Here is a 22,746-nt window from a genome sequence, read left to right as displayed (position 1 = left end):
TGTCACAAAACAGAAACGAGGAAAAAGAGAGAGAGATTTTCTTCTTACAAAATACAGTTGCTAACCCACGCATTTCCATTGCTTCGATGTCGTCCTTGTTCCAGTCGTGTGCGTTTCTTGGCTTAGACGAAGGAGGCCGACTTCTTCTTGTTGAATGCTCGCTGGTCCTTGAGCCATCTTCGGTATCCGGCGACGCTCTGGATCTTTTCGCCGTAGAAATCGGGGACTGCAAGTTTAAATGTTAGATTTCAAGGTTATACAAGAGATTCGCATGATATTGGATCTTACCTGGGTTGCCCGCGCTCGAGTTTGTCGGGTCGGCGCGGTGCCTCTTGACACGTGCAAAGAATTCGCCCTCCTTCTGCATCATCTGGGTCTTGAAGCGCCGGTTGATGATGTAAAACACCTGGTTGCCCAGCGTCGGCCCAATCAGCCAGCCCAGGCCGGCACAGGCCATGGTCATGATGCCCAGGGTGAAGAAGGGATCGAGCGGGATCTGCGCAATGAGCGGCTCGGCAAAGCCCTCGGCTAAAAAGATGGTGCCGGCCGCGCCGCCGATGAGGCCCGTGACGACGGAGAAGAGCAGCTGGATGCGCCGGCGGCGGAGGCGGAGCTTGAAGAAGGAGTTCCAGTCGAGGGCCGGGACGGAGGAGGAGGAGGAGCCGGAGCCGGTCGCGGCTGAGGTGGTCGAGCTGGAGCTGGAGTAGAGCCGGACCGATGACGATGAGGTGGGGGAGGAGGAGGAGCCTCTTGCGACGAGGCTGACGATGGACGGTCGCGTGCTTGAGAGGGCGCTGGGGCTGGGTTTTGAGATTGAGCTGGAGACGGAGAGGCTGTGGTTTGCGCGCGCAAGGGATTTTGTCAGCGCAAAGGCGCCGGGGTGGGTGCGCGCAGGCGAGAATGAAGCTCTAGGACAGCATCGCACGAGGCTGCTGGGCGCTGCGGGGATGCGCATGCACAGCGTTTTCAGCGACGAAGACATGGCGGGCAGATGCTGAGAAGGCGAGGGCGTCGCCAATTGGACAATATGATGGTTGAGAGGAAGAATCGGCGGGGAGGGAGCCGGAGAGAGCGCAAAGACAATTGCTTGCTGCTTCTGTTGTATCGCAGACTTTTTTTGGAGATTTTTTTTGCAGGGTTGAGGGTTTGAGATGCAGAGTTGCAGTTGCTTTTCTGCGTCGGCTTTGGTGGTGCTTTAGCAGCTGTGACAAGGATTCCCCACCCGATGCGCTGAGCTACAGCGAGCTTTAGAGGCTAACGGACGGGCGAATGGAGCGGGTACTTTAAATCGTTCAAATGCAAGCAATGAGAAAGGCTTGAATGTTAATGATAACAAACACGTCGAAGAGGAAGATGTCGACTCAATGCCCGGTCTATTTGATGTTATTACTGATTTACAGCATGGAACCTAATACAGAAGCCATATTAGAATGCTCATGACAATGGTGAAAGAGAGGGTTGAAAGACAAACAAAGAACAAAGAACAAAGAACGAGCAAGCTTAGTCATCATCGTGCTTTCAACCTCGATGTCGCGTCCCTTGCGATATTGACTTTCCCATCCGATTTCACCTCAGCATCACGCGACTCCCACCCGCTTGCGGCGCCCGTCGACGCCGTGTCGATACGACCGTAAATGCAGACGATGAACAGACCCGTCGGCTGCTCGTTAGCCCATCTCCCCCGCGGCATCCTGTCATGATGCTCTTCGATCCCGATTTCTGGGATCGCTGCCTCGCTGGCCGGGGCATGGCGCCGTTGCCTCGATCAGCCAATCCAAAGGGCAAACCAGCTCTCGATAAGCCCTTTGCAAAGCCCTCTACAAAATCGCGAATCGTCATCCCTCTCGCCTCAAAACCTGCCGACTACGTCCCGGGCAGCGGGCCGCCGTTGCAACCGGTATCGTTACTTCTTCCCGGCGACTCTACTGCCTACATCGCCGAGCGCCTTTTGCTTCCCTCGCCTGGACTTGCGCCCAATGGACGGCCTCTACCGAAACGGATGATGTACCTCGTTGGGTGGCGCGACCTTCCGGCTGCGAGCAAGCTGGTTCCGGCCATGCAGGTCCTGGATTATGTCTCCCCGCGAACCCTCGAGGACTTTGAAGAACGGTTGGAGCAGGAGTTGGACAACGAAAGGGAGAAATTGGAAGCAGAGCTCAAGTCAGACCTGGCGGCGCCGCAAAAGGTGAAGAAGAAGAGAGGAAGACCGCCGGCGCACAGCCAGATAGAGTCTGCAGTTGTCGCTGAGCCGGAAACCGTCGCCCAGGCAAAGTCACGGCATAAGCCGGGCGCCATGAGTCTCTCGACCCCCAAAAAGCCAAGATTGGAGGAGTTTGAGTGGTTGGAGGAGGAAGAAGGAAACCCGTCACGACAGATTGCTGAGGAGCAGTTTCAGAGCTTGCATGGCTACCTACCCTTGGAGTATGAAATGTCCGAAGACACAGAAAGCCCTCTACCTAGCGAAGCACCGGAAGTCATGCGAAATGATTCGCAAGTAGACACTGTTCCTATGAAAATAAAGCAGCCAAAAGTACCACCTAAACCATCATCGATTATACGACTCAGCACACCACCAAGGGTAAGCAACGGAGGACAGACGTTGGTCAAAACGCACAACTCACCGCAGCCCAACCCAAACTTCAAACAGAGCAGTCAAATTCAGCAAGGGCCGGAGCTATCATCATTTATACCAGCGGGAGAGAGCACGATACCGAATCCCCCAATGGTGATTGCCAGTGAAGAGGGCAAGGCAGCTGCGGGCAATCCAGCAGCAGCCAAACCAAAGACATCGAAGAAAAGGCCCAGGTCTGAAGATGAAACACCAAAGGCCGAGCCTCAAGGAGAAAACCAAGGGGAAACTGACTGGGTTGTGGAGAGAATTGAAGACGTCGAATATTACGAGGTAGATGGCCGTGGCATAGTGCGATACTTTAAAGTCAGTTGGGAAGGTGATTGGCCACCGGACCAAAAGAGAACATGGGAGCCCGAAGAAAACATCCCGGCGAACCTTGTGCGGAACTTCTTCAAGATATCCAAAAGCAAACGGAAAATCATAGCCAAATCGGGCACAGGCAAACAGAGCAATTCCGCCAAGGAACTGAGCAAACCCAAACAAACTGGCCCCAAGAACGGCATCTCCAAACCGAGCAGCCACAAACGGGGCTCTTTGAAGCAATCAAAACTGACGTGGCCCGGAATCTGCAGAAAGTATAGCAGCGTTAGTGAGGCTTTTGCGGGGGACCAAGACAGCCTCGATATGATGGATGAGGGCTATGACGGCGAAGAAGACGAGCTCGCTGGAGATGGGCATGACGAATTCTTTGTCGTCACAGAAGGGGGCGAGAATGAGCTGCAGAATCAGAGTGTTTGGCCGACTGCTAACGCTGTATCGACTGCACTCGGCGTATTTCGGGGGTTTCAATGACAGGTTTCTGATAACATGTTCGGGTTAGAATAGCGATTTATTTATTTTTGGTTTACTTCTTTCCTCCGCGCGGGTAAAGGAAAGGTTCGACGGATATCATGACATTAGTTGAACTCGAGTTGAGTCTTTATGGGGGGGCGCATGGCAAATGGCGCAAGGAATTTGATATACCTTTCATGATATACATTTGGTGTTGCTATCGCCGGAGGGTCGCACGCTTGGGATTAGAAACATGAGTGAGCAGCCTTACATGTCATTCTGAAGCAAGATGGCTCAGTTGATTGCTTGAGTCGTATACCCGGCATGAAGTGATTAGACAGACTGTTCAATATTATCTTGTTGTAGTGACTAACTCTTTAGTTTCAACTTCTTTATATGATTGCCTGAAATTACAATACATTCATGATAATTCCATCCTACCACCCTGCTAACTGAGTGAATACGGAGCTCAGGAGACGACGACTTTGACGGAAGACGGGTAGCTCTTCTCATTGTGTGTCCTATCTCAGAAGTATATGTCTCTTGACATCATGGTCCGAAATCTAGGATAAACGGCCCTTTCTCTTTCTTTGACAATCTCGCATAACTATTTCATCTACTGGCTTGCTGAATCACAACACCTAGTATGATGTAACGACCAGTTCAATTATAATCTTCAAACAGCTTCATCGAAATATCCTTGATTACCAACCCGTTAGAATCACTCGGGATATTAATCTCTAGCACAACATTTATCTCTTTGACGCCATCTAGAAACTCTAAGTCTTCATTCATGTTCGGTAACGGAGTGTGAAACCGCTGCGTAAGAGTCTGATAGAGCACGTAATGATAAAGCAGACTGCAAGACAGCTGCCACAAAATACTTGAACGCCGAGGTAGCTGTTTGAGCCTGTGAGGATTCCACCGCCAATTGGTGTGCCAACCAGCAATGCTAGCGACACGACTGCAAAGAACATGCCGAGGCGAGTTCCCAAGTCTCTGAGATCCTTTGTCAAAGCTGTCATGACGACTGGAGGAAGGGACACGAAGCCTCCGGAAAAGAAACCGTAAAAGATGGACAGGACGATGATGCCGGATGTTGAGTTTACGGCAATCCAGCAGTATGCTAACAGAGCCGTGATGCCAGCTGCAGGGGCGAGCATATTGAGAGGGCCGACATGGTCGGCTAGAAAATTTGGTGTGACACGGCCAAATGTCGAGGCGGCGTTGAGGATTGGGAGGAGGTAGAAGCTGAGGTTTTCGGATGCGATGCCTTGGTCAAAAGCCCAGGGTTGGACGAAGCTGAGGAAGTTGTAGAAACCTAGGAAGCCGAAGAACATGGCGAAACAGAATAGAGTATATTGAGGGTCTTTGAAGGCGGAGAGTTGGAGGAGAGCGCGTTTCGTGCTTGGTTGGACGCAGACGCGCATGAATGCGATGGAGACTGAAGAGGTGGCGAGGCAGACGAAGCCGAGGGCGCGGGTTGCCCAGGGGAAACCGGCGGATTGTTGGAGCTTGTAGAAGATGATGGGGTAGATGACGCCGCCGATGCTGGCTCCAGTGGCGGCGATGCCGTTTGCTAAGGCGCGTTTTTGGCGGAAATATTGGGGGAGGAGGGCGACGGAGGGGACGAAGAGGCCGCCGGTGCCGATGCCGACGCAGAGGCCCTGGGCGAGCATAATTTGGTAGTACTTGGTGGAGAGGGAGGTCATCATGTAGCCGAGGACGACCATGAAGCTGCCGAAGGGGACGAGGATGGGGAAGTAGCCCAGGTCGAAGAGGGGGCCGGTGATTACGCTGACGGACATGAGGAGGTGGGATTGGAGGGAGCCGATCCAGGCGATTGCGGAGGGGGAGTGGTGGGAGAGGATGGATTGTTCGTAGAAGGTTTGGAAGACGCCGAAGGTGTTGATGAGGCCCCTGGATAGAGAGATGGAAGAGGTGGTTAGTGTTGGTGTTTGGTTGATGAGTGAGTGAGAAGGAAAGGGAAGCGATGGGACGGACCAGGAGTTGAACCAGAGGAAAAAGGCGCCTAGGACTTGGAGCCAGGCTTTTACGCCGGTGTCGAATTCGAGGTCTTCGGTGGGTTGTTTGTCTGTGGTCATGGGGATGGTGTTTGGGGGCGTTGTTTCGCGGTCTTTTGTGCCATCGTATACTTCAGATGCCATCTTTGGGGGCTGTGATAAGATGTTCCTGGTGTTCAGCCAACTGAAAGAGTAGAGTTCATATATGATGATGTGATCTCTATAGAACAGAGGCTTAATTAGCGGAATGTTTTTATAAGAGAGCGCGCGCGAACCGTATTGTTATAGGAGTTATACGGCATTTGAGTTAGAGCTTGCCAACGGATTGCAACATGTAGTAGGTAGGCAACTAAGGAGAGGGTCTATTAGACGCCTTTATAACCGAACACGATTCTGCAACTTCAATTTACAAAAGTCTCTTTTTCTGGCTGAAAGCAGTTTCTTGTGGATGCAATAACACCTCCGTGATATATGTTGATCCATGGAGTATCCTCTTTCAGTCCGTAAATTGGAGCTTGCCGGATCACCCTTCCGAGTTAGCCTTCCGAATTATCCAGCCGGAGATTTTTTTTAGTAGTATATGTCAGTTCGTCCGCTCCATTGATCCGCCCTATCCAAGCGGCCGACTTATCCAGCGTTGTGTTGGATTGATTGAGCTCATAATGTCGTAGTTTGTAAGTAATAAAACCCCCGATAGACGCGAGCATACGTATTGCAACTGCTCTTGTAAACTTATAAAAGATTCTTAATTTCTTCGTGAAGAGGTTTGTATATGAATTGAAATCATCTCAATTCGACATCAATACACCAATAAATCACTTCAATTCTATAACAATGGCATCACCTCAAGCAGTTTCAAAGACCATTCTCTCCCGCTACCCTTGGGTATCTTCCCCTCTAGTGGTGAGCGCTCCTATGGCAGTTCTATCAAGTCCTGCTCTTGCAACGGCTGTATCCAGCGCTGGTGGACTTGGATTTATTGGTCCGGGAATAAAAACACAAGATGTGGCCACCAACCTTGAAGAGGCGTCACAAATATTTCTCAAAACTCAAGGCTCACCATTCCTTTCTCGAGAGGCGAATACATCGTCTCTGCTTCCTGTTGGGGTGGCATTTCTCCTCTGGCGAGATGATGTTAATGAGGCGACTTCTGTCATTGAAAAGTTCAAGCCGTCTGCCGTGTGGCTCTACGCTCCACACGAGCTGGAAGAGTGTGAAACATGGTCAAAGAAGGTTCGCAGTGTATCTCCCGACACCCAAATATGGATACAGATTGGAACAGTGCTCGAAGCAAAAACACTCTCACAGAGTTCCGAGAAACCAGACGTTATTGTGGTTCAGGGAGCAGAATCCGGTGGCCATGGGAGAGTTGAGGATGGGTTGGGTCTCATCACACTGTTTCCTGAAGTGGCCGATGCATTAGCAGAGAGTGGTATTACTCTGATTGCTGCAGGAGGAATTGCTGATGGGCGAGGTGTTGCTGCTGCGCTGTCCCTTGGCGCCTCAGGAGTGGCGATGGGAACTAGATTCCTGGCATCAAAGGAAGCCCGTATTGACCAAGGGTACCAGAACGCGGTTATCCAAGCAACTAACGGTGCAGTATCGACAACACGAACCTTGCTTTACAACAACCTCCGAGGAGAATATGGGTGGCCTACGCCATACAGTCCCAGGATGATTATCAACAAAACTTTCACAGACCACCAATTAGGAAAGCCATTTGGAGAGCTGAAAGAGATGTATGACGAGGCAGTCCAAGAAGGGGACGTGGGATGGGGACAGCAGGGAAGACGAGCTACCTACGCGGGAGCAGCTATTGGATTGATACACGAGGTCAAATCAGCGTTAGATATTGTGCAAGACGTCCGAAAGGAAGCATTGGCGAAAATCCAGTCGCTGCACGGGGGTGGGAAGTAAGCAGAACTCTTAGAAGCTGTTTGTTTGTTGGACACAAGTAGAATCTTATTCAAGCACGTACCCGGGATTCTCCACACGGGTAACTCGGAAGGGTAATTCGGAATCGGAATTGATTGGCTCAAGTAGAAATCGTGCTTGGTGAATGGCTGGTTGGAATTTAGCTGGTGGGGAAATAGTTGTCTAGAGTCTCAGTCATCGACACCATAGTCATCCATTCTCTCGTATCTTGTAAGTTTTGTTCATCATGTCATGACATTGAAGTCATGATTACCTAGTTTGAGAATACAGAAGATTCAGGCCATACTGGTATTTTTACTCTGGGTGCTGAATCACCACCCATCGTGCTCATCCCGCTGCCACCATCTTGACTCTTTACCCCACGATCGCTTGGAGTGTAGATATCCACCAACTTCTTTGTTATAACTGATGGGAAGACTGACGCAGCTATGAGGCAGAAAACTTAACTAGTTCAAAAATTGACGAACAATACCGAGCCTCTGGTTATTAGGATGTCAAAGAGGCAGAGGGTGCTCCGCGCCTGCGATCAATGTCGCCGGGGAAAGATTAGGTGCGACGGAAAGCAGCCCTGTGCTCATTGTATTGTCTATGACTACGGTATGTAAATTGCTCATATTATTTGACGGCCGTGCAAAGACCAAAAGTTTGCAACGACTGAATAATGGTGAAACAATAGAATGCTCCTATGATCAGATAACAAAGCGCAGCCGTAGTGAACCATCATACTACGTAAAGGCATTGGAGGCTCGGCTTCGCAGAGCAGAAGCTGTCGTCCGAATCGCGGCACCTAACGTGAATCTCAGTGATTCTCGTCTAGACACCGCAGATACAGCACAAATTGCAGCCATAATAAACCAAGCATCCCCTCAAGGTGTCTTGACGTCTCGCTTAACGCCGACCTCAAGTCCGAGTGAAACGATGCCTATCGAAGATTCCAACGAATCCTTTCTCGAAACAATGATGGAAAATTTTGGGTTTCTAGATCTGGACGACAGAGGGCATTGGGATTACCATGGTCATTCTTCGGGAAGCATTTTCACACAGCGCTTGCAGAACCAGTTCGGGAACTTGATCATTCCTCCTCGCTCTTTAACTAAGTCAAAACCTTGGTCAAAGTCTCAGAGGCGACCTGAGCCTCAGACAAGAAATACTCAAGACACAAATAGCAACAGCGCCGACAACACTCCGATTTCTGGGTTGCCTTCACAAGAGATTGCACGAAAGCTCAGCCAGACCTGTTTTGACCACGCGTGTGTCCTCATGCGCTTCGTCCACGAACCGTCTTTCTGGAAAAGCTTTGATCGTATTTATGCAACCACGTGGGATCAGTTTGGCGATGAAGAGCGTATATTTCTGCCCCAGTTATATATCGTCTTAGCTGTCGGATGCCTTTTCTTAGATGATGTCAAGCCACCATTAGAAATTGCTGATTATGAGATTGTCCTCGACCAAGGGTAAGGTTATCTATATTGTATCTGATATGGCTTTCTCGTATATGCTGACCAATTGCCTGTTTACCCTTAGGTACCGATACTTTGAGCTGTGCCAAGAGTTGGTTGATATGACAGACTGCCGAGACCTGGTTACCTTGCAAACAATATGTTTTATGATTCTGTTTCTTCAATCGTCCGCCAAATTAAGCACATGCTATGCTTACATTGGCATTGCTCAGCGCGCCGCCCTTCGGCTTGGACTTCATCGTTTGGGTATCGGGAAACTTCAACGCCCTCGAACGCGAACTCAGAAAACGTGTATTCTGGGCCATTCGGAACATGGATATATACGTTAGCACGCTGCTCGGCCTACCTCTGCTGGTGAGCAGCGACGACATTGACCAAGAATATCCGCTGGAAGTAGATGATGAATACATCACTTCAGCCGGTATCTTACCAATGCCCGTTGGTCGAACATCGTTAATGATGGGTGTGAGTGCCCACACCCGACTAGTAGACATTATCGTCAAAGTGGTCAAATATGTTTACCCCGTTCGCCATGCCACACACTTGGCACCGTCCAATCATACGTATGTGGTTCGTCATTCTAGATTGCGAGAGATTGAGAAGGATCTGGAATCCTGGATGAAGAGCTTGCCTGAGGTTTTGCAATCGCGCAGTGAAACTTCCCCTAAATTGGCTCAGTAAGTTCAATCGGCATAGATTAGCCCACCATATCTTCACATACTAATAGACACATAAAGTATGCAACAAATGCTCCGGATAGGATATGCTCATGTGCAATGGGTCATTTATCGACCATTTCTACACTATGTCTCGAACGATTTCCAGTCTCAAGACATTGACAGGCGATCCTATGGATGTGCAACCGCCTGAATCAGTGTCTCAAGAAAATATTATCCACATTACGACGGAGATGTACAACAGACGTCTTCTGAACGGCTCTTCCTGGTTTGCGGTACACACGATCTACTATGCGGTTCTTACATTGGCCTATTTTTTACTTGAGAATCCTGGACCTCCAGCGACTACAGATGGTATTCTTAAAGACACACTGGAAGGGAAGAATACACTGGCGGGATTGGCTCATAACAGCATAGCTGTAGAAAGATGTGCCTGTCTCTATGTAAGGCTCTTGGCCCTTGTTTTTTCCCGTATATACTGACAACATGAACTTAGTCTCTTATCGAGCATCTTCCAGAGAGACTAAACAAGCGCAAAAGTCCAACGCCTACGAATGCGAAAAGCTCCTCAGTGCTAGAAGCAGCCTCAAACTTGAGAGGAAAAGATTCAATGTCTAATCGGCCGGGTGCATACTCCTTGAATGGATCAATCAGCTCAGCTTCTGGTACCGTCCGATCGACTGAATTGCCTGTGAACGGACATTACATCCCAACACAGCAACTAAATCACATGCATGCGGCGCCAGATCAGATATTTCTACGATTCTCAGCAGATGACCCGTTCGCTTACCCAAGCCAATCACCTTCTTCTCTTGACGACGATGTGTTTCGAAATGGGGTAGCTGAAGCGTCAATACACCTTCCAAGAGATCCTACCATGCAGGTTTACGCCCCAATGTCAGATGAATATTCCCTTCCGGATGGCATGGTTCCGTTTTACAACTTCCTAGGCCCTCCATCCGAGACGGTTTACGCCAATGCTTCATACAATCCCTCTATCCAATGAATGTCCAATATTAGTCTATCACACGGAGTATATTGACAAAAATATTTATAGAATCAGCCAAAAAGAACTTTAATGATTTGTGATCTTGAGGCAGCGTTTGATATAGGGGGGCAGGTAGAATATTAGGAAAGCATTCAGCAATTACAACTCAGCTAAGACAAATTTGGAGAGTCGGTTAAAATAAAAGAGAGAGAGAAACAATTATCGGTTATCTTAGATTCTGTAGACCCGCAAGATATTTGGAATCAATGATGCCTTTTGAAGGCGGCCCGAAATATGTCGTGGTCTTTGCAGTTTGATTTGAAGTTAACCCTGTAAATAACCCATAAACGGCCACTTTGCTATTCAAGGACAAGGGGGGAAATGGACTTGCTACCTGGAATTCGATAGGACTTCGGTAATTTTGTTTGCGCTAACAATGCGATTTCTACTCCGTAAACCCGCCGGTGATAGTCCGCACCGCATCCCGCAGTTGAACTTCTTGTGGTCAATAATCGCATCGCGATTTGTTGATTTATAAGCTAATATCAAGAGAACAGCTGAATAATATAGAGACTAGATATCCACAGCCGAATACGCATGAAAGGCTTTGAAGACACAGATTTGGCATTATATAAAACGACCTTGTCGTGCCATCTACTAACATAAATAATGAAAGAGTAGAATTGTCGCAGCCAAAAGAAGGTCAGCAACAGCAAATAACGAATTGACTGTTTATACTGACCCGACTAAATATAGACGGATGCTAGGCTCAATCCAGATATTCCATACACCTGTGGTAGTCCATATTTAAATCATGCCTTCTTATCTTGTCACCGGCTCAAGCCGTGGTCTCGGCCTTGGCTTTGTTACCGAGCTAGTAAGTCAATCTGACACTCTCTATCCTCATCCCAAACATGACCACTCATACTTCATGAAACAGCTCAAAGGAAAGGACAATGTAGTAATCGCAACTGCGAGAAACACGGCAGCCTCCACTGGTCTTCAAGAGCTTAAGGGCAAGCACCGAGATGGACAGCTGCACCTCATCGATCTGGACGTCACCAACATTGAGAGCATCCAGAGAGCCGCTCAGGAGACGAGCCGTCTGTTGCCAGGAGGCTTAGACAACCTAATCAGCAACGCAGGCGTGAATCCTAACCCCTTGACTTCATTTGAGAATATGTTTGTCTTCCTAACACCTCTGCGCCTTGGATTTGTCTATATATTAATCGCAGTATAGCGACATTAAGGAGTTTATTGACGAGGTAAACTTCAATTTAACTGCCACTCTGCTGCTCTTGCGTGAATTCATTCCATTGGTTCGCAAAAGCGTGGCCAAGAGAGTGCTCGTCATTTCGTCGGTGTTAGGCTCAACTGAGCTTGGCGCGAGCATGCCAAACCTGCAGAATGCATACTCGACTGCCAAAGCTGCTTTAAACATGTAAGTCTATCGATACCTCCAGCACAATACAAGAAGTATCGCTGATGGTATCTAAGGATGGTGCGCAAGTGGAGCGCTGTCCTTAAAGACCAGGGCATAACCACCGTTCTGCTTCATCCAGGTAATCCGCGACTTTCAATACATGATGCTACCAAACTAAGCTTGTTATAGGTTATTCCGCTTTCACTGAGGTTGGAAACGGAATTGAAGAATGGATGAAGACATACGCCCCTAATGTTCCCCGCCAAACCATCGAAGAATGTGCCGAAAGCTCCATGAAAGTGCTCGCCGGCATTACTCCAAAGGATAATGGCCTGTTTTATAATTACGATGGGACAAAACTGCCCTGGTAGCATTGATGGACTATAGTTATCATCTGATTGGAAATAGCTCGTAGGCTTAGCTTACTTTTCGGCAAAGTAGTCGTGCCACATGCAGAATAATTATGGTAGTTGGACAATCGCCTCCTCATACTCCCTTAGAGACTAATTGTTTTGTGATAATTGGGATATCTTGACAAATACGACTAATCTGGAAGCAGTGTAAAAGTGCGAGATAGAAAAACAATGTATTTGGCTTTGTATACTCTCTCTTCAACTATATTGTGAACGCTTATACCCAATGCTTCCTCGTGTGTTCGATTTATGTATCCATACCCGCACTTTTAGCCACCACCACTCTCTCCGTTGGAAATAACCAGGCGGATGACTCCGTCAGTGCTGATCAAGATTGGGCTGCCAAAGCCACCAGAGGTAGCAAGGCATTGAGAAATGAAGCCGGGAAACGCCTGTTGCACCGAATCTTCGTTGAAAGTGACAGCCTTTCCATCTGCAAAGGCACCAATGAAGGCCTCACATTTTCCAACCAATACAGAGATGGCCGACTCCGAAGCACCGCCTGTTGCGGCGGGGATGCTGCAGACACCTCCAGAACAGTGTGCGCCCAGCAATTGAGCAACTGCCGTGTTGCAGTCGGCGGCGTTGATGCCGCTTAGTTTGCCATCACCGCACTGAGGCGCTCCGAAGGACAATTCGCCCAGAGACGTTTGAGCGATTACGGCGTTCGCCAAAAGGCCGGCGACCAGCGCGATGGCTGCCTGCGCCTTCATGGTAGGCGGATTCGTTGGGAAAGTAAGAAAAGAACTGTTTGCTGTTGGTACTTGTGATGATGATGTGAATGGGAGTGATGAGGATACGACTCTTTAGACGAAGAGGAAAGTGTCTCTGTATTTATATCCCTTCATCATACCTTCACATATCCATCATCTCCGCATTTCTTGTATAAGCCAATGTTTTGTCATACACCATCTTACTCAGTATGAGTTATCAATCGCCCTCAACAGTATTCGCGTGCCCTACGCATAGGCAGCCGTTATTTTCGTGAAAGTTTCTCTTTTCTGGCAATTGATTAACTGAAAGTGTTAGAATGTATTAGTACGCTGACAGCCCCATGGTAGCGCCGACGATCGCCCCTTGCACCTTGGTGGCATCGGGACAACTTCGATCCCCCTGGTATACCCCCGGATTCTAGTGCCGATGAGCTCAACTACGCCCGTTTGGCTGTAGTAAGCGGCGAATTTATTATCCCGCAACAGGATTGGGAAGATAGGACCCAATAAACAAGGAGATTACAAAGTATTCGGGTGCATTATTCTCTCCTTCTTGAGCCCGGGAGTTGGTGGATGAGCGCATGAAATAGGACTAATTCTTCGAAGGGCCTCCCGCCAGACCCACTGTCAGAATCATTTCATGCTCTTATTCAAGCTTGACAATCCCCTGTTGCTGTATACAAGATGCTGTAGAGTGCGTTACCCTTTGAGTAAGACATATTATTATAATTCACCCGGCAATTCAGCCGAAATCGCAAGGACGGCGAATAGTTTTTTCTATTTTTAACATTACTGCAATCTGGACACCGTACAGAAGATCCGCAATGATAACATACAGTATATATTCGCAGACAATAGTATCATCTTCTAGCCCAGCGGTGTGGTGTGTAAGAACAACGGCCTTCTGTAATAGGCAACCCATCGGAATATTAGGCCGCCTTGCCAAATCTCAACATGGCTCAGAGCGGGCCGAAATACCCCGTAGTTAGCTAAAAAGCTGCCGATATACTCCATAGTTTGCTGAAAGCTGGGAAACTTATTTGGTCTAAAGCACCTGGGAACTGACTGACGAGCCAGCATCCAAGACTGCAAGGTCCAAGCCCTACAATCATGATCGGCCAATCCCCAAGGCCCATACGAGTATTGCCGCTCCTGTGGCAACCACAGCAGCCAGAATAGCTGCGGCCGGCATCAAAGTACCCAGCATCGCCATGCTGGTGAGCGTCGCAAAGATCCCTCCGGCTGGGGTAAAGGCTCCATACATGTACGACTGAAATGCAGCAGCGAGTGTTCCTGGATGTCTGTTAGTTGATTGTACACCGCAATTCCTGGGTATCCTTGGAGGAAAGATGACCTACCTGCACCAATCCCAACTGGGCCGAAACCCAAGCAGATAATCAGGGTACAGATTGCCGTAAATGTGACGGCCCATGCCATGATGATGGCAAGGATTTCTTTCGTTAACTCCCCGTTAGCATTCTATTGAGCGAGGGTCCGGTCGGAACTCACGAGGCTGAGAGAGCCACTCAATCAGTGTATTGAACAGGTCGGCCAGGCTCTGTAAGCCATGACTCGAGTCGATTGGGAAAGGTGCCATGGTTGATTCAAGTGATTGAAGACTATCTTCTGCGTAGGGCTTGAGTTTGCGAAGGAAAGAATTGCTGATAGATCGCTTGAGAGATGCAATGGAACGGAAGACCAGATGACTGCTGCCCAAATGCCTACAATAAAAATTAAGGCTTTCGTAAAAAAAGCAGGATGACAACTGTAGCCAATCAAATTGTACATACCGCATCTGTTTTTCCGATGCAAGGGAGAGCCTCGTGTTCCGTTGATGTGCTCTTTTAGGTTCCGAGCTGGGCACCAATGCGTCGCCACTACAGTTCGGTGAATAATGGCGAGGGGATTATCTGATAATCGATTCTTGGAGAAATTTGACCACTAATAAAATCATTGTTTCCATTAAACAAACGTAAACACGCGCGTGAATGCGCGGATGCGGGTTATTGACTTACAGCCATGTATATTGTACCACCATCATGTATTAAACTAGCAGAGGTCGATTAGAGGTGACTCAGGTACTGTCATCCTACCCTATTTCTTCTCATATGGTGACAAAATAACAGGAGTCAAAGCCTGTCCTCATGGCTATCGTGAGATGATGATAAAATATGTTTGAGATTATGCTTCTCTCTATCGAGGGAGGTTTGTCTATCGCAAAGAGGCGTAGAGTTGAATCATCCCTTGTATCTATTTACTTGAGGGCAGCAAAGTTGCTCTCCCAGCCGTCGATATTTAGCTTCAATTGTCCCGGGTGCGCCAGTATTTTCTCTTTGGCCGCAAGCAATCCTTCCACGTCCCAATTGGCCCAGATGAAACGGCCAGCAAGGAAGTCTGATTCGGGGCTAGCAAGCCAGACTGCAAAGTTGGCCATCAACTCGGGTGAGTCCGTTGGCGGGAACTGAGGCGTATTGGCCTTGTCGGCGATCTCGCTCTGAACCATGCCAGGGCTAACGTTGAATGCCTTGATGTTCGGGTTCTCCTGCTGCAGGAACTCTACTACTGAAGCAGTAGCCATCTTGGAGGACACATAGCCGCTCATGGGGCTGGAGAAACCGGGACCGACGTTGATGGCGCCAGTGTTCACACCGACGAAAACGGGCTTCCCTCTAGCTGGCTTTGACTGGTTGATGAAATATTTGCCGAGAAGATAGGTACCCAGGACATTGATCTCATATCCCTTCCACCATTCGCCTGTTTCGGTAGTGTGGAGTAAACCAGGCGAAGAGAGGTATGCAGCGTTGGCGACTAAGATGTCGAGAAAGCTGGTCTTGTTGATAGTTTCGAACAGAGCTTTGACTTCATCCTCCTTGGAAATGTCTGTTTGGAGGGCGTGGAACTTGGTCTGCGGGTACAGTTTCGAGAGCTGCGATGCATTAGTTTAAGGCCTACAAAAGAATATGAAGGTGCCAATGACCCTTTGCTCAACAGCCTGAAGAAGATTGAGTCGTCTTCCAACGAAAAAGACGTGGTCAGCCTTGGCTTTTGCAAAGGCTTCCACAGTTGCAGCTCCAATGGCTGTGCCACCTCCTGTGACGAGAACAGTCTTGCCAGCTACCGAAAGATGCTTTTGCGTAGGATCAACCACTGGCGTAGGGTTGTTGTGGTATTTCGCGGTGGGGTTTGGCATACTCATTTTGACCGAGTGTTTATATGTGTTAGTAATTATACTCAAAAATGTATTTGGTCAAGTTGTTGGTCCTGGAATTATGATGAGAGAATTGTTAAGGGAGCTCTTCGAAGAGTTGGGAAGCTTGGATTTTATACCCTTCGAGATACCCACGATACGTACTTCCCTTTACCCACATTGCGCATAGTAAAAGGCGCATCTCCGGATCCTTCATGTTTGCATGTACAACCCCTATGCCCATTTTGCCCCATCCGTTGGTTGCCTACAAGCAAACCAGGGATGCGGAGGATAGTTGCAACTTTAGCTACTCCACAGAGAGACGTCGTATCAAAAGACATTGTGCTTTCCTGATTTCAAATCGTAAGGCACATCGTCCTTTCGGAATTGGAATGAAAGAGATTTTTTTTGATACGGAAATAGGAGACTCAACCAACAATGATTGGAGGCCAATACGTCGGACACACATCGGAGCTCTGCGGATCGCTCCGGAGCACACAACCACGGACCTTGTGGGATCTCCTTCTCTTCAGCCGCTTTGCGCCGCTTTGTGTCGCTTTGTGGGGAGCTTGTTTGCATTCTGTGGAGTTGATTGGCTCATGGTGCTTGCCGGCAACAATCCGCGAATAATTATCAAGCAGACTGGTGTGACCTTGAAATATGGGGCATATTCTTGGCTTCAAGGTCATGAATATAGGAGCAACTGCTTCTTTTAAAACACCTTCTGGTGATTTATCAGCATGTTTACTCCGTGTGGGATGCCTTAATTCCTTCGACTTCATGTATGCAGCCTCAAACATCCGCCTTCAAGTTTGAGAATGGGGCCTCGTAGCCAATTGGGTTGAAGTTTCCAGGGAGCTTGGAATTACATTATCTATGACTTCGTTATATAGTTGCCAGCTTAGCACGAGTAGAAATTTAATAGAGGAGAATAGCCTTTTACGCCATATTTTCTAGAGCCGTGTTTACTGAGAATTACATGTGGGACAATACTTTTGCTTCCACTATACGCATTGTCCCTAGAGTCAAGACGATTACTTGTGTCCGGCTTTTACACTTAACTAAGTTGAAAAATATACAAAATTCTATAAGCAGCGAATTAGAGAAGGTGTCGCTTATTGACAGAAGTAGACAGGATACATCTAAACCATTACAATCTTATCGACAATACAACATGATAGTAAGCGTCGTTTCTCGTTTCTAAATTAAAAAGCTGCGCCTGTGGTAATATATGAGACGAGCTTGATATGGAGGACAACGTCAGTGTTCTAGTACCTGTAGAAACAATAGCTAAACAAATATACCTAGCTATTATTCCTATACTTGTAGTTGTTTGTTCTGGGAATCTAAGCTCTCGTCAGCTTTGTTCTGCTCGCTTTGATCGGACAGATCTCCCATCACAGTTAACTCCTCATCACCCCATCCATCGCGAGTATCTTTTGGAATGCGAATAAAGATTATAGCGATGATAATTGATAGTCCAGCAAGTCCAATTCCCAGATACAGGGCATGTCGATATCCATCCCCAATATTGGCGCCGTGATTGTTGGTATAAGTTTCGACAGTGCCGGCGAATCCAATACCTGTGCTTTGACCATAGGCTACTAGAGTGCCAATCAAAGAACCGGCTATTCCCTGTTGATGTTTCTTTACAGTATTGCTTGCAATGATCTGTGATGCTGCGAAGAGAAAGTCGGGACCGTAACTAAGAATCGTTATTGCCGGAAACATCTGCGGCCAATATGACTGCTTGTCAGGCATGGTTGCAGCAAGAATGCACGCAACCATGGTACACGCACTGCCTATCACCAAGATGTATTGGGCATCTAAGAGTGGTACAACCAAGCCGCTGACTATGGCCGCTGTGGTTCCCCCGATTGCCAGCGGAACAAAAGTAGCAGCACACAGCAAGGTCGAGTATCCTCGCAGGTTGACATTCCACGTATTGCAATACCATACCAAGATGCCGACTGCCATGAAAGAAATGAATGATGCCAACAACATCGGGCTGATCGATTTTGCTGTCCATATATCGAGGGGCAAGATTGGGTCAGCTGCATACCGGGCTTCCCAGAGAATGAATGCGGTAAGATGGACAACTGCAGCAATCAGCAGAGCGTACTCATACGGCTCCTGCCAACCAACGAATGGAGCTTGACTGTAGCCGAGTGTCAACTTGTGAAGATGGAATAGGTTTTGGAGAGGGATGAGAGATAGATACTAACTTCCAAACAAAATTGAATAGTATGAGCCCGCCGACTCCAAGATAGCACCCAATGTAGTCAACACGTCCCTGCTTATCCAAGGGTTCAGTCTCGCCGGGGACAACAAACACAACGAGTGCTGTCACAAGGACACCCATAATGGTGCTATGATAGCAAAGTCAGATACTCATTGCAGCGAATGAATGCATTTTGAAGATACTTACAGCCCAAAAAACATGTATTTCCACGGCGTCAACTGAGCCAAAAGACCCGCGAACACACAGCCTATCGAAGCACCGATCGGGGCCATTGCTCCAAAGAAACCAACGCTCAGGTTTCGAAGTCTTCCAGGAGGGAAATTAATGGTTAATAATGAAATGGCATTTGGCACCATGAAAGCGCCTCCAACTCCAGTCAGTGCTCGGAGCGCGATCAGCGCGACGATGTTGCGGGCAAAGCCTGAACCTAATGAGAATATTGACCACCACAGACAGGCTGCGACAAGCACATTTTTATGGCCATAGATGGAACCGATACGACCGCCTATTAAAACAAATGCGCCTTGCGTTAAGCTTGAGATGATATTAGTCGAAAAAATTGCAAATTGACAAGTTTTAAGTAGAATTGGACCTACGGGTACGAAGCTGCAATCCAGCTTGCCTTGTTCGGTGAGTTGAGGTCGCGGGCAATGATACTCGAGGCGAGAATCCCGGCACCAAAAGGAATCATCTAAAAATATGCTGAGCTATAATTCCAAGACAAAATCGGGTGTGCAATTTGGTTCTCACAAACCTGAACAAGCTGTGTAGCGATAATAGATGCTGAGATCGCCACTGCTCGCGCTGAGCCTAGCTTAGCCATGTCTTTTGCGTCCATATCAGCAGACGACAATGTTCCAAGGCAATAACAATGAAAGTGTTTAGCAGCTTGTAAATTAAACTAATTGTAATTGACTTGGAGTAGTTTGAAAACATACGGCAGTTGGAAAGGGGGGATCTCCAACGCCAATAGCAGCAGCAGCAGCGCTATTGTTACGCGCTAGATCACTTTCAATCCCACAATCCTACATCGTATATTCATTTAGACAATGTGGAATCATTACTTGTCAGGTGTCATGCACTCTATTATTAATTCATGAATCGGGAGAAGTACCGCGAGACGGGAATATGGCCGAAGCGACCAGTGTTTGAATGGGCGGATGTGGGCTTCTCCACGTGGATATTATTTTGGTGCACATCTTGTGCTTATCTCCAAGCCCCATGATCTTTTGGAAAATAAGGAAGTACCTTACCTGATGTCATCTAATTAGCCATACAGCAGTCAGTTCATACTTGATCCAGTAGTACCAAAGTAGATGTAAGAACGCATTTGCCATCTATGATGCAGACACCATGGACTATTAACTTTATTAAAATAAACCGCTAATACATATTTAATTTCTTCTCAATAATGCTTCAAATCTTCAAATGCTGGTAAAGTCTTGAGACATGATACTTAACTGCTTGTCTCTCTAAACACCTGCATACATTCTCAGTCGATGATATGGCTCAGACGCTGTACGTGCAAATAGTTGCCTATGAGTAGTCATATCTATCAACATGGGCAGTAGAGTACCCCATCGCACTCATTTTAGGATAGTTATTTGTAAGCCTAATATACATTGAAGTGTTGCTTCGCAAGTAAAAACTTGCCCATTCTTCGGACTGCTACGCTGGCAACTGACGGCCCCGCAGAAAGTTTCACCGACGGCAGGCATGTTGTCGTTTCTCATTTGTCATCCCAATTATAGACTCTACTGGCTTAGCTAGATCAGGCTAGTAGACAGGGGAATAGTTGCCATATTATTCGAATGAACCACTCGCGTGTTAGGATTAGAGTTTTCCGTCCTCAAGATAAATATCCGAGCAAATGCCAGTTTGAGTGAATGCGAATTTGATGTATCATGTACTGAATCAACGCATAAGTACTGGCTGGGCCGCCCTGCCTCAAAATGATGATAAAAGCAGTTGGATTTCCGAGTTAGTATAAACAACAGACCTTATTACCATCAACCGATCTCTCTTTTATGTCACTTGTACTGCATTTCCCTATCCTACCGAGTAATGGAGATGAATAGGGCTATAACCGAATGAGAGTAATGTACCTTCCCGAAAGCAAAATGGAAGCATAAAGATTACCTTATTATTTTCCGTAGTCCCAATCAAACTGCCAATAGGCCCAGCCGCTGGTGTCTGACCTGGTGGCTTGCCGAATTCAAGCCTCCACTCACCATCGCTGGGGTGAGTAACCTGGTCGTGATTGACCTCGGAATCAGTGATCCTATGGCCCGTGGTATTCGTTGATCGTCATCTCTCGTACAGCGTATGCCTAAATCCACTGGGACCTCTCAGAGTTGCTGTATCTATCATATATTCCAAATCAAGCGCCGTTGTTCGACTCGTTCCCAAATAACTCATAAAAGTCGGGAGTGCCTGATCTCTACGAATTACATATTTGCTTTATAGATTTGCTTCAACCATGCAAGACATATTGGCAAACATGGTGGGCAAAGAATAGTACTCTGAAATCTTCGAATTCCTAGAAGTCCAGTGATTCTCAATGACTTACAGGCGCTTAATCGTTGAGTAAAGCCGCGCGAAGATAGGCGGCTTATCAGTCGCTCCCTGACCAATTTATGTTCAAATCCCCATTTTGTACATATTTCAGAGTTTTCATCTCCCCTTTATAAACACTTACATAAGACCATGATGTTATGATAGATGTATTTCCAAACAATTGGGCTTTGTAATCTCATTGGGGCTATCAATAACTGTCAACTAGACTTCTTATAGCTAAAGATAAAGTTGGTTATCTATTCTGTGATATCTTGCGCGTACTACTATGTCGGTAGTGCTAGCTCCACTTTCCCAGACAGCATCACTCTGTACTCTCCAAAACAAGGTTATCGACGAAAAAGGCGGGAGATAATCCTCCCCTCTGGGAATCCTCATCCGGAAGCACCACGTCAACCTCAAGAAACCGATACTCGACACCATTTGAAGAAACATTGACGTGATAGGGACCCCATCCATCGGTTGCAGTGTGGAATTCAAACGTATTTCGAATGTCGACAGAGCCAAAATCGGAAAATAAAGTAAAGATTCTAACAGTTACATCGCTCGAATTACGCTTGAGATAGGTCAGCTTGGTCTTGGCTTAGAGCTTAAAGGCGATTTACCTCAGCTGCTGAAAAGACGGGCAATATGTCAAACGATGCCTCGTTTACCAATGTTGTATTTACATTAGCAGCGACAATCTGGGCATCAAGCAATGCGCTGATAAATAACGCGTTGGAAGGTGAAGGCGCTCGACCAAACAAGGCTAAACTTATATCCTCGTCTAAGACAGAGTTGCAAGATGGAGTTTTGGTGGCATTGAAAACCCTAGAAGTGCCAAAAGCATCTGAAACGGCAATATCCTGGAACCTGTCAGCTTTGAAAGAATGAATAAATTCAAGGATAACTCACATGATAGACAGAAAATTCTCCAAATGTGAAATTACCACACCCGTTGTCGTTTGATATGGCGATGTCATCAAACTATCAGCAGATTAAAATGTATTCGATTCGACATTTCAAGCCAAAAAAGCAGACCAACATTCAGAATGAGCTGCTTGCAAGAGGCTGTCACTGCCATAAGAGCAGCAGAGCCCAGGATACGAACTGACAACAGCATTTTTGCGGAATTGGATGAGTCGAGCTTGTTAAGTGTACTTGATTTGAACAGACATGTTGGCAAACTAGGCGAGAATGAAGATAATATTTATATCATGAGAAATGTTGTGGTGGGCTTTCATTTTCTTGGATTGACCTTCCTAATCAATATCTCACTACCTCGGTACATTACACTAAAAGACTTGAAAACATGGTTATTCTATAATACGACCATTTCTGCCACTAGGGTCGGGAATGCCGGTCAAGTAAAGCTTCCTGTGGAAATCCGGCGAGATTGCGTTTCCCTCGCCGACAATTGCCATGTTCAATTGAAAAGAGGTTTTTGTTGACTTGAAGTAGCAAGTTTGGGTCGTCTACGAATCCGTGTGTCAATTATTGGCGCTCTATATATTGTTTAGTACTATATAGACACTAAGTAACTCAGTATTACCAGCGCTTTTAATAGCCGCAGCTACTGGCTAATGTTTAGGGGGTTGGTTATAGAAGCGCACTCGCTCTCTAGATTACGAACAACTCCACTTATTGCATACAAATTATTACATATTAATCACTCTTGAATACCGACGGCATGTTTAATACCATTATATACGGTGTAATTGATATCCC

General features: G+C 47.2%; 10 protein-coding genes across 10 annotated transcripts; 3 read left to right on the top strand and 7 right to left on the bottom strand.

Moving 5' to 3' along the window:
• Positions 1-122: 122 nt before the first annotated feature.
• On the bottom strand, positions 123-982 carry T069G_10488 (mitochondrial import protein pam17 domain-containing protein; the record flags this gene model as incomplete). The annotated part of the gene is made up of 2 exons (XM_056177698.1): positions 123-226; positions 289-982. 2 exons carry the CDS (start codon positions 980-982, stop codon positions 123-125), a joined length of 798 nt encoding a protein of 265 aa, XP_056023988.1.
• Positions 983-1,699: 717 nt separating this feature from the next.
• On the top strand, positions 1,700-3,424 carry T069G_10487 (chromo (CHRromatin organization MOdifier) domain-containing protein; the record flags this gene model as incomplete). Its single annotated transcript, XM_056177697.1, has 1 exon — positions 1,700-3,424. The coding sequence occupies one exon, from the start codon at positions 1,700-1,702 to the stop codon at positions 3,422-3,424; it is 1,725 nt and encodes a 574-aa protein (XP_056023987.1).
• Positions 3,425-4,194: 770 nt separating this feature from the next.
• Positions 4,195-5,571, bottom strand: T069G_10486 (major facilitator superfamily domain-containing protein; the record flags this gene model as incomplete). The annotated part of the gene is made up of 2 exons (XM_056177696.1): positions 4,195-5,323; positions 5,408-5,571. The coding sequence occupies 2 exons, from the start codon at positions 5,569-5,571 to the stop codon at positions 4,195-4,197; spliced, it is 1,293 nt and encodes a 430-aa protein (XP_056023986.1).
• Positions 5,572-6,261: 690 nt separating this feature from the next.
• Positions 6,262-10,505, top strand: T069G_10485 (nitronate monooxygenase domain-containing protein; the record flags this gene model as incomplete). Its single annotated transcript, XM_056177695.1, has 9 exons — positions 6,262-6,708; positions 6,769-7,340; positions 7,853-7,959; positions 8,039-8,816; positions 8,887-8,913; positions 9,035-9,499; positions 9,560-9,602; positions 9,655-9,942; positions 9,996-10,505. 9 exons carry the CDS (start codon positions 6,262-6,264, stop codon positions 10,503-10,505), a joined length of 3,237 nt encoding a protein of 1,078 aa, XP_056023985.1.
• Positions 10,506-11,301: 796 nt separating this feature from the next.
• On the top strand, positions 11,302-12,281 carry T069G_10484 (short chain dehydrogenase domain-containing protein; the record flags this gene model as incomplete). The annotated part of the gene is made up of 5 exons (XM_056177694.1): positions 11,302-11,364; positions 11,428-11,634; positions 11,723-11,928; positions 11,985-12,049; positions 12,100-12,281. The coding sequence occupies 5 exons, from the start codon at positions 11,302-11,304 to the stop codon at positions 12,279-12,281; spliced, it is 723 nt and encodes a 240-aa protein (XP_056023984.1).
• A 311-nt stretch (positions 12,282-12,592) lies between these two features.
• Positions 12,593-13,036, bottom strand: T069G_10483 (uncharacterized protein; the record flags this gene model as incomplete). The annotated part of the gene is made up of 1 exon (XM_056177693.1): positions 12,593-13,036. The coding sequence occupies one exon, from the start codon at positions 13,034-13,036 to the stop codon at positions 12,593-12,595; it is 444 nt and encodes a 147-aa protein (XP_056023983.1).
• Positions 13,037-14,144: 1,108 nt separating this feature from the next.
• On the bottom strand, positions 14,145-14,633 carry T069G_10482 (interferon-induced 6-16 family domain-containing protein; the record flags this gene model as incomplete). Its single annotated transcript, XM_056177692.1, has 3 exons — positions 14,145-14,329; positions 14,395-14,490; positions 14,546-14,633. 3 exons carry the CDS (start codon positions 14,631-14,633, stop codon positions 14,145-14,147), a joined length of 369 nt encoding a protein of 122 aa, XP_056023982.1.
• A 657-nt stretch (positions 14,634-15,290) lies between these two features.
• T069G_10481 (short chain dehydrogenase domain-containing protein) lies at positions 15,291-16,232 on the bottom strand (the record flags this gene model as incomplete). The annotated part of the gene is made up of 2 exons (XM_056177691.1): positions 15,291-15,962; positions 16,014-16,232. The coding sequence occupies 2 exons, from the start codon at positions 16,230-16,232 to the stop codon at positions 15,291-15,293; spliced, it is 891 nt and encodes a 296-aa protein (XP_056023981.1).
• Positions 16,233-17,540: 1,308 nt separating this feature from the next.
• On the bottom strand, positions 17,541-19,303 carry T069G_10480 (major facilitator superfamily domain-containing protein; the record flags this gene model as incomplete). The annotated part of the gene is made up of 5 exons (XM_056177690.1): positions 17,541-18,381; positions 18,449-18,592; positions 18,652-18,999; positions 19,062-19,156; positions 19,220-19,303. 5 exons carry the CDS (start codon positions 19,301-19,303, stop codon positions 17,541-17,543), a joined length of 1,512 nt encoding a protein of 503 aa, XP_056023980.1.
• A 2,040-nt stretch (positions 19,304-21,343) lies between these two features.
• On the bottom strand, positions 21,344-22,141 carry T069G_10479 (uncharacterized protein; the record flags this gene model as incomplete). Its single annotated transcript, XM_056177689.1, has 4 exons — positions 21,344-21,595; positions 21,645-21,884; positions 21,934-22,005; positions 22,064-22,141. The coding sequence occupies 4 exons, from the start codon at positions 22,139-22,141 to the stop codon at positions 21,344-21,346; spliced, it is 642 nt and encodes a 213-aa protein (XP_056023979.1).
• Positions 22,142-22,746: the final 605 nt, after the last annotated feature.

This window comes from Trichoderma breve (genome assembly GCF_028502605.1).
Source record: "Trichoderma breve strain T069 chromosome 7 map unlocalized scaffold00007, whole genome shotgun sequence".
In the NCBI taxonomy this organism is placed as follows: Eukaryota; Fungi; Ascomycota; class Sordariomycetes; order Hypocreales; family Hypocreaceae; genus Trichoderma; species Trichoderma breve.
Note: the sequence above shows the minus strand (reverse complement) of the source record. Positions and strands in the feature narration are given on the sequence as shown.